We start from the raw sequence: 14593 nt of genomic DNA, 5'->3' as shown, positions 1-14593 counted from the left end.
CTTTGAACAGCAGAGAACTCTGTATTTCATAGTCCAGGAACGCTTACATAACTCTCAAAGATCAACAGTTCTGAATTTTTCCTTCTGATAAGGTAGTAGTAACAGATTTCCACCCCCGGAGCCAGTTTGCTGCCCTTTGGTGCCACCTCAGCGGCCAGAGTGAACCCAGCAGCCCCCGTTCTCACTGCCGTGTCCCAGGCACCTCATGGCCTCTTTTCCTGCTTATGAGTAAATCGGAAGTATCCCGAAACTTCTTAATGACCTTATGGGCTTCTCCCGCCAGTGAATACCGTGGAGTGCCTTCATGCTAGTTCCCCAACAGTGAGCAAATCCTAGTCCCTGCTGTACGGGGGTTAGAAGACATGACACCCGAGTTCCTCGGGATTCTGGGCAACCCATGGGTGGACTGTGTTCCATAAGTAAACTGAAATGTAACATATTTTTTACATCTTAAAAAAATTTATTTTAGGGCCCGTTGGCTAATTTGCCCAACCTCGATTCCGTGGCACTGAAGGCTGCAATGGTAAGTGCACAGTAAAGCCTTTTGGCGAGGGTTTCCGTGTGGAATATTTCTCTTAACCTCTTCCTGTGTGATCCTTGTCCTGGGTGGTAATCTTCTCTCTTGATAAAAAGTTACTCGCATTGGGTCCGTGCCAATGATTGCACATTCATTCCGTTCTGTTAAGGAGGTCTGACCAGACCTGTGCTTGTAGTAATAGTCCACCACGCCCATCAGTCCCGTCACTCCTGTTTGGGTTTCTTCATTTTCATTTTTACTCTTGACCTAATGGAGAAGCAGGAATGACAGACGTGAAGAAGTCGGGCTGTGATCGTATAGATTTCCTGCTGTCAGGGAGCCACGGCTTAGAGGCTGCGACTGCTCCCTGAGATGATAACTGGAGTCAGTTCCAGTCCCAAAATAAAATAATATATTATCCTTGAGGGTGAGACTCACTCACTTTATTACCTACTTCTCAAGTAAACAGCTCGCCTGCACACCCCTCCTTCATGAGCGCCCCATCGGTGTGCACTTCGCGTGTAAGCACATCCATCAGTTGGATGGCACTCCTTAGCCCTGCCAGGAATGATCCCCTCGGGCGCTTTAAGGAACAACAGTGAATAAGAACAGGAGCCATTAACAGCGTTTTTCAAGTATTAGCTCTTTCAACCTCACAATCCCATTCACCCGAGTGTGTGCCCTTCACCACTGTGCCGTAGTGCCCGTCCGAAGGGTTTAAATACTCACGTGTACTCACTGTACAGTGGTTCGCCTAATGAAGAGTTTCAGATGACTTCTGCAATTTAAGAACTTTTCTCTCTGTCATCTTACAGAGCTGAATTTAACTGAAAATAGCTAACAAATGCAAAGAATGCAGAGCTAACAACATTAATATTAGACAAGATAGATTTTATAAAACTAAATAGCATACAGAAGGAGCATTATGTCACACAGAAGACGGTATGCAGAGAAGTACTGTTATAGCCTCTGTGTATCAAACATACCAGTAAAAGCTGCAGAAATGCAATGAAGATTTGATTCCAAAACGTTCAAATAAAGATAAATGGAAATGAATAAGTTTTAGATTCACTAGACAAAGAAGTTTCTTAGTTAAACATACACTCACCACGGTGCCTAATCACCCACTCAAAGGCACCGGCCCCCCTGAGTGAGGCAGGCGTCCGGAGACGAGCAGCCTGAGAGGCGCCCAGTGTGTTCCCCCCTCCGTCTCCTTCCCTGACACATGCCCAGGCCACGATGTGAACCCACGAAGTATATCGGACCCCATTACAAGTTCCTGTGTGCCTGGGCTTAAATTTTAAAAATGATGAAGTTGAATATCTTGGGTCTTTCTGAAGAATGGTCTTGTTTTGTGTGATCCCTTGATGTATGTATACCTGCGTGTTCGTATGTGCCTGTCTGTTTATATATACCTGCCTGTGGCCTCCGCTTGGATGCTTCACAGGCACCTCAGTTCAGCTCATGCAAACCTGAGCGCTCCTGACCTCCCTGCCCCGCCCGCCCCATCCCCTCCACATTCTTAACTCAGCAAATGGTAAGACCTTCTGTCTGTTTATCATTTCAATAGTTATCAACCAAGTATCTTCTATTTTCTAGGCATCATGCTAAGAACTGGAGTGAAAATAGACACGCTGTAGTGAGGAATGCAGCTATTACACAACTGAATAAATAAATGCAGCTAATGAGTTGTGGTAATACTGTGAATTAAATTATATAGGTCCAAAATCTGGGAGCCAAGCCCTTCGTCCTATCACTAACCAGCTCTTGATACTTTTACTCCTTGATTCTCTGGAATGTCTGTTCTTCTCTCCAGCTTTATTCCGTGTACCATCCGAGTGCTGCAGTAGCTGCCTGTTGGGTGTCCTTGCGCAGACCATTCCAACCCTCCATTGCATCGACCCTGCTATAGCCAGACTTAGCTCCTTGGAATTATTCCCCTACTCCAGTGATTTCCTGATGCTTTTACAGTGAGAATCCAAATCCCCTAAAAAAGCTTGAGGTCCCACATGAACTGTTAGCCACCCTCTTGCGCATCTCAAGCCTTCGTCCATGCTGTCCCCACGCCCTGAGCCGCCGCTGCACCCACGCACACTCAGTGTATATTCATCTTTTAGGTCTCGCTTCAAATGCCCTTTCCTCAGAGGGGCTTTTGCCAAACACACGGCCTGGGCCCGCCCTCCTCATTTACGCTTGGTTCACACCTTGATTTTTTCCTTCATAGCATTGGACCCAGTTTGTGACTGTATGAATTTGTATTATCAGTTTGCTGCCCCCCACTGAGCCTTAAGCCCCACGAATGTAGGCACTGCCCTCTTGCTCACCATCACGTTCACGTTACCTGTACAGTGCCTGTCTGGCAGTAGGTTCTTGATAGATATTAGCTGAGTGAATAAATGAATGAATGATTGACAAATGCAGTGGATTTAAGAAAGTCAGGTAGACTTGAAATCTGATGACTTTCTTCTTACTGTTATTACTCACAATTTTGGTGAGAGAGATTAAGGTGAGTGGCTTGGATTCAGAATTTTAAAGTTGGTATGGCTGATATTGACTACATTAAATTGACACCTTTAAGGAGTTTTAGAACACCTAGTAATGCATTTGGATCACAAGAGACTCATTGTTTGGAATACGAAATTTTTTGCTAAGATTTAACCCTTAAAAGAAATGGCTGTATTTGAGATGTTTGTTAGCAAATACTTGCATTTTAGGTTTTGCTGTTCTTCTGTTTCATTTAGGTTCAGTTTGATCGCTATCTGTCGGCCCCAGATAGCCTGTTAATGCCACAGCTGAACTTCCTTCTGAGCGCCACAGTGAAGTAAGTATTTTCTGGTCACAATCAGTTGGTAAAGAATCACGTATTTTTAATACCAAGCATACTTCTTGAAAAAATTTATTTTCAGTAATAGGAGATTTACCATAGAAGATAGAAAGTTAGTAAGCTTTTTTCTGCCTCACTACCCCTCAGAAAGCTGATCTGACCCTGTTCATACTTATTTCTTCCATGTGTATAGCTCCAACATTTCTGTTTAGTGAATAATTTTTTAAATTAATCTGAATATAATTGGAACTGGATAGCCATAAAACCAGATTCACTTATATAAACAAACATGTCAGAATGACATTGAATATGTCATGAAAGATCAATAATATATTAATAGTCCAATGCAGATGAATGACTGTATAGTTTTGGACCTAAGCAGTTTCTGTAGATATCTAATTGTTCAGTATCAGATATTTATCAGGAATGTGTTGAGGACAACGGACTGTACGTTAAAATGTTACAATATGGAAGAAACTGAGAGATCGCATTGTCCGACTTCCTTGATTTTAAGAAAAATAACGACATACTAAAATTGTCTACAAGTAGGAAATTAGACGTCTACATATATACATTTTTTCCTTCCCATTCAACCAGCTGTGTATTAAATGTTTTGTCTGTAACAAGCACTAGGGATCAAGGTTTAAAAGACATCTGTACTGCCTTCATGGATCACAGTGTCATGGGTCATTTGGACACATGGGCAAATATTCATACTAAAAAGTACAGTGAGTAGGGAGCTGCCAGATGTGAAGGACATCTTGCATCTGCTGGCAAGGATATGATGCCAGAGAGGTGTGCACTTCCCTTCTGTGGCCCTGGAGGGCAAGCCGACAGCAGTAAAAAAGCCAAGGAAGCAGCCTCTGGCTCAGTATTCGGAAGAATTTGGTGTCAGTTAGAATTGGCTGGAAATGGGATCGATCATTTTATCTCTCAGGCATAGAGTTAGGAATTCCCATGTTAGCTGTGGTTAGAGTGAATGATTATCTAAGAAACTGCATTATACCATTGGTCACATTCTTTGTGTTTCTTCAATTAGTTTTTTAACAAAATACCTTCAGTTCATTTACGTTTAACCAGGTTTCAGTATTTTAAATGTTGAGTTGTTTGCAGCATCACTAAATGTAGGTATACCATTATTCTTCCCTTGCTGCAATGATTGAGGGCAAATTTCAATGTGCTTTAAAGGGTGGCATTGCAGCTCAGATGCCAATAAAGGAAAAATGGGACAGATTTGCTATATTACACTTTAAAGGTTTTTTATTTTGTTTACAGAAAAAATATAAACTAAGTTAAAATATAAATGGTAATGTGAAAAGCATTTTCAAATTATGTAATAGATTATACTTAATATAGAATAAGGTCTACAAATCAGTACAAAACAGTAGAAAAATGGGCATGATATGTTTGGACAAGTCATAGAAGAGGGGCAAATGGCAAATGCAAGAAGATAATAATGGTCAAAAATGCAAGTTAAAACAGCAGTAAGAATTTCTTCCCATCAGATTACTGACAAGAAGTTTGTTGTACACTAGTGATAAAGGTCTTGGAAAAGCATTTTCATACTCTGTTGGTGAAATTATAAATTAGTATAGTCTTTTTAGAGTGCAGTTTGACATTTATCAAAATTTAAAAGGTCTGCAGTTTTAGATTCAGGAATACCTCTTAGTAGAATTTTTTCCCTTTCTTAATTTTTATAAGAGTTAAAAATAAATCTGGTGAACTAGCAGTGAGAAAAAGCCCTTTATGTGGATCTGTCTGAATTATTTGTATCTGAGGACTTTTCAGATTTCCTAAAGCTTAAATGATATTTCAAATCAAATGTTTGTCTTCTGTTACTGAAGAAATATTTTAGGTTCCCATTAATTGGTATTGTCTCATTTAACAGATAGTTGTGCAAATTTTGTTACTAACAAAGTCAAATGAACATAGTTTTGGTACATTATTTTAAAAATCTATACATTTTTAGTATTTTGGTTTTATATACCTCACATCCTGTTATAAATTCTTACTAGTTAAAATGACATTTAAAAATTGATATATGCATATAGTTTATATAAATACGAACAGTGCAGCTAAGATTAGAGATCAGTTAGTACCTATTTAACCACTGCTTTTTTCATTAAGAAAATTTCTAAAATGTTATTTGCAGAGTATTCTGAAATTAAATGTATTTTTGGGTTTTTATTAGGAGAAATATATGGTATCAACTTGGCTACTTATTTTAAAAATCAGGATTGCTTTGGGCATTTTACATATTTAAGATTTACCATTGAAGCTGATATTCTAACTGTGCTTTCCCCCGCCCCTCCCTTTTTTCTAATTGATGACATTTCCTTATTTACAAAATAATTTTTATTCTTTCTGCTGCTCTATAGCCAGCCACTCTATATATTTGATCTTATTTATAAAGCATTTGAAATAATAGGAGATAATTTTATTCAGTTAAATTTTGAACCTTTTCAAAATGGCAATATATTTTTAAGCAAAAGTAATTTATATCTTCATGTCCCCAATTTATCTTTCTATTCATATTTGTTTAAAATTGCAGTTGTTTCTTTGAAATAGATCTTGAAATGTAGCACATTCTTTTTAATCCAGTCTCGTCTTGCTCTGTGGACACTCTGCTCATGAGCTGTCTGTCTCGGTGGTGCGGGGCCCTCGGGGCAGCTGGCCCTCGGGTCTTCCTTTTACTTGTCTTGCCTTTTGACTGCCTTTCAAAGGAGATTTTGAGTGAGCCCTGAAACCTTGGAAAAAATTGTTAAACAAATTTAAGTAGCCAGGAAACAAAGTTTTATCGAAAATGGAGAAAAGGATAGAAAAAGAAAATTCAATTGACCCTTAAACAGTGTAGGTAGGGTTAGCAAAACTAATTCAATGTCCCCCAATGTAGCAAAAAAAAATCCACATATAACTGTTGACTCTCCAAAAACTTAACTACTAATAGCCTACTGCTGACTGGAACCTTACTGATAACATAGTCAGTTAACACATATTTTGTATGTTATATGTAATATATACTGCATTCTTACAGTAAAATGAGCTAGAGAAAAGAAAATTTTTTTACATTGTCGCAAATCTGAAAAAATGTTTCCAGTGCATATTGAAAAAGTCCACATATAAATAGGTCTATGCAGTTAAAACCTGTTAATCAATGATTACCTGTAGCTTTAAACAATTCTTCCTTTCTTCCATTCTTGGGGTGAGTTAGAAGGGTGTTGTTCTTTTTTTCAATGCCAAACTCAGTATTCAACATTCAGTGGTCTAAAAGTAGTTAATTGGACTATAGAAACCACAATTTTGCATGTATAAGATATGTTTCAGTATATTTTTTAATTGGGTCAGAATTATTTCTATGAATAATTTAAGAAATAAATGTATAAATGCTTCCTAGAGTGAGTCTATAGGGTATTGCATATGATTTGAGAACTCTTTATCCAGGCATCTTCCTCTATATACACTAGAAATAAAGCATATACTTTAAAAGGAACTACTACCTTTTTTTAAAGAGGTAAAGGGAATAATTTTCTTCTATTTACCTCCTTTTAACTCACTTACATTAACAAAAATCAACAAAAATAAAGCAATTTTGTGAGGGAAAAAACTATCAGGGAAAGAGCAACTACTGGAAACCTTCAAACTGGAACATAGCTGGAGCTCGCATGACGCTTCGGAGACCAGGGGACATCCAGGCCTTAAAAAGCACGGTTGACCTAGTCCATGAGATCTTCAGAGCCCTGTAGACTCACACTAATAAAGCTTAAAACAAACTTTCAAAGGACAATGCTGATCTTCAACTCAATCAACTGCCTTCCAAAGCAAAACGTAGCACTCTTAAAGACTTAACAACAAATGCAATCAGTAATATAGCATTTATAATGCTGAGCATGCAATAAAAAAATTACTTGGGTGAAGTAGTAGGAAAATATGAACCCAAACTAGAAAAATCCAATAGAAACAGATTCACAAATGATGGAGTTTATGGAATTAGCAGTTAAGATCTTTAAAGCACCCATTTAAATATATTCAAGGGCTTAGAGGAAAACATTATTTTATTGAGGGGAAAAAATAGGGAATTTTACAAAGTGGAAATTCTAGACCTGGAAAATATCATATCTAAAATGAAAAATTCACTGAAAGAGCACAGTGGCCAGTTGTGCCCCCTAGAAGGAAAAGTCAGCCAACATCCAAACTGGAGCACAAAAAGAAAAAAAATTAAGGGCTGGGAAACGATGAAGAGCCCTAGTGAACTGTGAGATAATATTAAGCAGTCTAATGTAGGTATAACTGGAGTGTCGTAGTAAGATCGAGGCAGAAGAAAAATTGAAGAAATAACAGAGTTTTTGCCAAATGCATAGGAAACAGAAACCCACAGATCCAAGAAGCCCAATGACCCAGCACAGAAAAGTATACTGAGGCTGCTATGACCAGATCATTGAAAATGATTGATAAAGAGAAAAATCTTGAAAGTAGCCAGAGGGGAAAAAAATATCTTATTACTTCCAGGGAAATAGTGGTAAGCATACTACTGTCTTGTCAGAAGACAACAGAATATCGTCGTCCAGGAACGACAGCACTTTTGACTGCCTTGCTGTAATAAAGCTCAGTTTAAGTGATAACAGAGCCTGAATGTTGAAAGAAGCTATTTTTGGAAATGCTGGGTTTGTGGTAATGGTGAAAGTTGTATCATGTTGTTATGGCAACCAAAGCCCTAAAGTACTGACTACTGACAAATTGAGTGGTTCTGGGAGTAAGCAGTTCTGTTCTTATCACAGCTCAGTGCTTTAATAATTACTTAAAATACACTTAGTTTCCCTGGGCACATTTTAAAATGAAGATGATATCTCCATTTAGGTATATATTAATCTTTATTAGTATTTTTGAAATTTATAATAAAAGATTTTATAGCACTATGACATTTATAACTGGCTATTAATGTATGGTACTCTAATGCATAAGTGATTGAAAAATATTGCCTTTCTGTAAAATTTTATAACAATCTCATCTCCTTCAGTTAAAAAATTTTTTTTCTGGTATTAACTGTATGATTATTGCCTCTGATGTATGATGCACTAGCATAGCAGACCGCTTTCTAAAACTTGGAAACAGAGCAGATGGGGGGCCTGGAGAGAACAGCACGTCCTTCCAGCGTCGTGCTGAAGCCCTGTCAACGGGCCCATCGAGAATTAATTGTTCAGGGGAATGTGCCTTGTGTGATTCAGTTTACTGTTAATTCAGGATCGCGTGGATTTTCATGTCCTGTGGTTTCTTTGGCTTCAACGCACGTAACCCATTTGTACCTGCCCTTCCTTTTCCAATGCCTGTAAATAACCAGCTCCGCAAAATGTCTTATGAAGCAGCTTCACCATCTTAGTAGTTTCCTCATTAATGAGATGGTAAATTTTTGATGTTCATTCATTGTTTATTTGTATGATTCATGTTTTAATTTTAAAATTTATATTTGTACTGTGAGGATTATTAAACTTCCCAAAGGCCAGCAGGGTTCCATCTAATAAATTACTACCTATAAGAATTTCGTGGTAGTAAAGAAACCGAGAAAGTTAATGGTCTTAACTTATAGATGATCTTGGCTTACACTCCAATAGAAGTTTTTCTTTTCAACTGGACTTTTCACATAGACTTTGGTCATGTGAAAAGCAGGACTGACTTTTATAATTTAACCTACAGAAATAATTCTACAACTGCTGTCCATCCATCAGTTTCTGGCTTGGCTGTGATGGATCAAAACATCAGGGTGGCCAACATCTCTGACCCTGCATTGTTCAGAGGTCAGCTATACTTTCTAAGATAATGGATGAAGTTACATAGTTAGCACTATAAATAAAAGGGGGAGATAGTAAAATGCCAAGAAAATCAACTGTTTTAGCAGTTGAGGTATACCACCCATTTATATACAAATATTATACTTATTATAAATTATTATTTAAGAAGCCTAATTGCCCAAAATAATGTTTGTATGTGTATCTGTATGTGTGTTTTTATGTATGTTTATATGTCTATAAATAAATAGGCACAAAGAGGTTTTTTTAATATCAATTAACATGCTCTTTATTCTCAATAGAATGGTACAGTTTAAAAGCTGAAAGTACCTTCTAACGATGACAGATTTCAGTATTTTGTTTTTCAGTGTGAAATTAGTCCTGGAAAGATTACATTCTTATTCAGTAATAAGTGGTAGAGCTTCAACTAGACCCAAGGTATTCTGACCGTAATGTCTGTCACTATACCATTTATCCCTACTTTGTGTCATTAATTAGGAAAAAACTGAGTGAATGTGAGTGTATGAACCTGTACCAGGCTTTGGTAATGACCGTGAACTCTTACATTTGTCCAGAAACACGGGATCTCTGTCAGTCACAGTTCTCACTACTCTTTACAGTGTGACTTGGATTCACTTGGAGAATCTCTCTCTTTGTTGCATGTCCCTTTGGCTTCAGCCCCCCAACAGGCTGAGAGGAACAGCCTCTCCCCTGCCCTTTCTTCTTCCCACTATGTGAGAAACTTGCTTTTCTCCATGGGATTTGGTGTCTCCTGTCTGGTCACCACAGCCATGGTCATTTTTCAATGCGTCCCCTACCTTGGTGGCCTCTTAAACCGAGAAGCACGGTGAACAAGCCCTGTGACATCAAACGGCAACATTCAAAATGAATTGTGAACTCTTAGTCGGGCTTTGACTTAACTTTATTTAATTGTATCTTAGCAGTGTCTCTTTAATTCTGGTTTTCTCCACTGCAGATTTATAATGATTCTTCAGCTGCAGTGTGAGTTACAGACATTTACAAGCTCATTCATCTTATATGTAGAAAATGTGCCCCGAGTTCCAACTAAGCTTCAGTAAATTAAAAATTTTTTAATTCTATGTTTATAATTCTGTATCCTATATTCATTCGGTATTTGCCAGTTGGTCTGGATTTTTTTTAATGGTATTTAATATTATTGTACCTTACTATGATTTTAAACTCCTTTCTGAGAGGGAGAGCCTTGTTTCTGTGCATTCATTATATAGTATAAATACGCAGTATGTTCAGATTGACTATAGATTTTAGAGTATGAGGTGTAATGACTGCTTTTATACATCCCCCAAAATCTTTTTTTTTTTTTTTGAGTAAAAAGCCCTATATTATGAGATCCATTTTTTGACAAATGGGTTGCAAAATGGGTTATCAAATGTATATTACATTTAAAAGATTTTTTTAAATGCCAGTTTATAGTATTTTGCAGCTGTTTCATTTATAGAAAATAATTTTTGTGTCATTTTGATGCATCCATTGTTAAACTCAGTCATAGGAACGATCACCAATAGACACATCAAAAAAATCTCAGCGCCTTATCTGGCTCGGTAGATTTCCAATCGAGTTTACCATCTCCCTCCAGCAAAACTGTAGGACAGCAGCATCTCATCCCCCTCAGAGGACTTCCTCATGTCCTTCCTCCTCCTACCCACTATCGTATTGGAAGTTGTAGCAGTTTTTTGAAAATGTTAAGTTGCTTCAACTCAGCAGGAGTTTGTGGTCCCGTCAGAACAGGGTGCTCATGACCCACGATCCTAAGTGACTTCCCTCCCCATTCACAGATGAGGAGAGTACATGTTTACTGAGAATAAGCATGTTTAAAGGCAAGAGAGAGAGAGGCGTTCTGGGTGAATGGAGGACTTGAGGTCAGCAGGGGCAGGCAGAGAGGACAGCCGGGAGTTGCACTGGACTGCGGGGTTAGAGTGGTGATGTAGCAGGAACGATAAAGGACTTCAGTGACAGGGCAGGGAATTTTGGCTCCCTGGGAACCAGAAGAAGCCACTGAAGCTCCTTGAAGGCTGGTCCTGAGCGGAGGAGAAAGGTGGGGAAAGGTATGCTTAGAAGGATTCATCTAACAGCAGTGCTTACGGCAGGTTGAGTGGAAGACCAGATGGGTTTTTATACTCCAGGTGAGACTTCATTAGGGGCTGAACTAGTGAGGGAACATGGTTATGCCATTGACAGAATTAGGAAACATAACAAGAAAAGTAGGTTTGGGAGTAAATCCTGAAAGGTGCTTTTAATTGAGTTGTGAAAATAAGAAGCCATGTCTCATCACTAGGGACAGTGATGCATGAGTAGAAGGAGCTAAGGATGAGTACATGTCATGGGGACATGGACAGAGTTGGTGCACACTGAATGAACCCAATTCCATTGTTCCAGTTTTTTTTTTTTAACATTTACTTCATTTAAAACTATCTCAGTTATTCTTTTATGTGCCTATGTAGAAATGCGTATTTTTGAAAATGCTGTGACTTGTAGGCAAGTGTCACATTATTTCAGCCTGATAGTATTGCGAGATGAGAACTTTAGGAGATGTGGTCATTAGTACAGGAGCTGTGGGTGAAAGGGCCATCAACTGTAGATTACTCTTGAGATTTGAAATATTGATAAATATGAATAAATGTAACCCTTTTCCTTTAAGGCTAATGTATTATCAGTCACATTTGCAAAATCCGTCACCAAATGGTGGGCCACAGTTTCTGTGTTTTGTTCAGTAATCTGTATATGAGGCACCGGTCCAGCCATAAAGACAGAGCAATGAACAAAGCACAGTCCCTGTCCCCCTGTAACCTACATATTCATGGGAAAGATTTAATAAACAAATAGTAAATATGTTTAATCCCCAAACCAAGATAAGTGACTTGTGTAGTTGTACAGTGATTTTTTTAATAGTGTTTGTGTGAAATTATGAAAATGAAATGCATTGCTTCAAGTATGAAGCTTTCTTGCAGTTCTTAGATTTTGTTTGTAAACTGTGTGTTCACATTTTGTTTGTTTATCAATAGAGAGCAGATCATAAAACAGTCCACAGAATTAGTCTGCAGAGCCTATGGGGAAGTGTATGCTGCTGTGATGAACCCAGTCAGTGAATACAGAGACCCAGAGAGCGTCCTGCACCGGTCCCCGCAGCAAGTGCGGGCACTGCTTTCCTGACGGGCCTGTCCGAGTGTGTCCGGGTACTCACGTCTGCAAAGCACTGCAGGGAGCCTTGTTTTTCAGTGTGTTGATCTTCACTTCAAAACCGATGGTCACCATTCTCTTGTATCCTAAGCTGGCAGGGCCTGCTGATCGCTCTGGCCGCAGCCACGTCTAAGTAAGTGGCGTGTGGCGGCCTGAGCTGGTGGCGCTCTGAGCTTGCTGTCTGGGTGGAGGTGCTCTGTGCTCTGCCGGCCACCTCTGCAGCTCTGAAGTGTCCCTTCTGTTGGAACACAGGTGCATGGGAGAAGGTAGCACAGGGGTTTGAGGGACTCTTTTTTAAACAAGATTAATTCTAAATTAACCATACATAAAAAATTGTGTGAATTTAAGAAGTAGTATGATGATATGACCTAATGTCTCTTCACCTGGAAATTCATCTGCTTTCTTACTGGTTCTTAATGTGAGTAGGCATAATTAAACTGAGGAGCAGAAATACACACTCAGTAAAAGGGGACAAAGAGAGGAGTAATTTAAACAGGGTAGATTCCACTCTTTGCGTGCCCTGGACTGAAGTCAGCATGAAGTTCACCACTTTGAATGGGTTTTTGGTTTGTAGACGTCCTGTGCTGCATGCAAGTCTAATGTTTAAACATAGATATTTGTTGCACAGTGTGGACTGTAAATCCAGTTGTCAACAAGTTCCATCTGGCGTTCAAACCAAAGAAATAATGATCTGCTCTGGCACTGGAGGAGAAATGCCAGGGCAATTGCTGATTGGCAATGCGTCTGTCTTCTTGGTGGCCCTCACAAAGAATGATCTGAGGTCTGACTTTAGAACTTTACCTGTGAGAAAGATTCCAAATGACTCTGTTTTTCGAACAAAAATAAATTTTTCTCTATTTGATGTGATTTGACTTTCTTGGTAAGATTTCAAGGATGATTCTTATTAGAAAAATATTTTTAATTTCTGATAAATCTATGAAAAGAGGTAAGTCCCTAAATTATAAATGAGAAAACTGAGGCATGAAAAGTAGTAAGATAAATTTAATATTTATATAGCATAATATATAACAAATTAGTATTCACAGAACAGGGCCTATTCATCTATCTGAAATTTGTGATTGTTTATACTAATATGATTCTTCTGGAGCAAGAGTGCTTATATACCATCTCTTATGGCATAAATCTATATTTTTAACCTTTTTCCTTGAAAGAGTATATGTGATATATAAAAGAGAAAATAAAGTGTGATATAATCACAAGGTTAAATTTCATATAATTTCTACTGGAAAAAGATTGTTGCCTATGCATTAGTGAATTTTTGTTTTCTAGGAAAAATGTGTATGTATTTGTCTTGTTCCTAGTTTTCTCAAATAAAATATTAAACTATTTCTAGAGTAGTAATCCTCATAGTATTTTTATACATCTCATCGATGTGTTTTTAGAAAATCTGTTAATAGAAAAGGAAGTACAATAGAAGGCCAGATCGAGATACCCAGTGGGAGACTGATGGGCAGACCGAGGTACCAATGTGACCTTGAGAACGAAGTCAGAAGAAAAGGTTAATCCAGTAGCATAACAGTTAACATCTGCTATATACTTCATAGTTTGCATTTTGAACTGTTTTGACGTGGAGTAAATATAACCTTAGATAATACATGTTAGTCTTTCCTTCAGAGAGAAGAGGTATTTGCATGGCAAAAAAAAAAACCTTCTCTGGTTGAACTTCCCATTTCTTTCTTTGTGCCAGTACTTAACGGATGAACATTACCTGAGAAAAAGCACACAGTGGACTGCTTGACCTCTTAAGTTCCTGATCAGTCGTGCAGTGGCACTCGCTATTGTTTGTAGTTCTGTCTTTAGTGAACTAACCTCCCCACTTTTCAAGATAATTTTCCATCCCACTCATAGTCACTGGCCTTCGTAATTCATGGGGAAAGCAGGAGCTGTGGGACCGTCCCCCTCATTCTCCTACCCTCCAGTATCGCACTCACCTTCTCTTCCCTCCTCCTTTTTTATTGGGGACAGTGTCCCTCATCCTAGGACAGGCTGTCCCCTTCCTTTGTACCCGGGATTCCATTCTCTCAACTTCTCAGAGGCTTTTCTCTCCAAGTTTGCCCTTCATTTTGTTCAACCAGTTGTGACCTCTGAATAGGATTATTCTTAACAGCATACACAATGCTCTATGGCTGATAATATATTTTTTAAACTTTTGCACCTTACAGATCCGAACGCCTCCATTTCTCTGCTTCCTTTTATGGTTATTTAAACATGCTCTCTTCCGCTTTAACTGCCATT

The 14593-nt window shown here is 38.5% G+C and overlaps 1 protein-coding gene across 1 annotated transcript in view; it reads left to right on the top strand.

Annotated features, from left to right (window-relative positions):
* The window catches only part of COG6 (component of oligomeric golgi complex 6), a 55771-nt gene extending 42085 nt beyond the window's left edge, over positions 1–13686 (top strand). Inside the window, exons 17-19 of the mRNA XM_036904910.2 lie at positions 470–523; positions 3259–3338; positions 12163–13686. Coding sequence (XP_036760805.2) covers positions 470–523; positions 3259–3338; positions 12163–12310 — 282 coding nt within the window. The 3' untranslated portion in view covers positions 12311–13686. The remainder of the gene's footprint in view (positions 1–469; positions 524–3258; positions 3339–12162) is intronic.
* The last annotated feature ends 907 nt before the right edge of the window (positions 13687–14593 follow it).

The sequence above is a fragment of the Manis pentadactyla genome, chromosome 2 (assembly GCF_030020395.1).
Source record: "Manis pentadactyla isolate mManPen7 chromosome 2, mManPen7.hap1, whole genome shotgun sequence".
NCBI classification, from domain to species: Eukaryota; Metazoa; Chordata; class Mammalia; order Pholidota; family Manidae; genus Manis; species Manis pentadactyla.
This window is presented reverse-complemented; position numbering and strand designations above follow the sequence as displayed.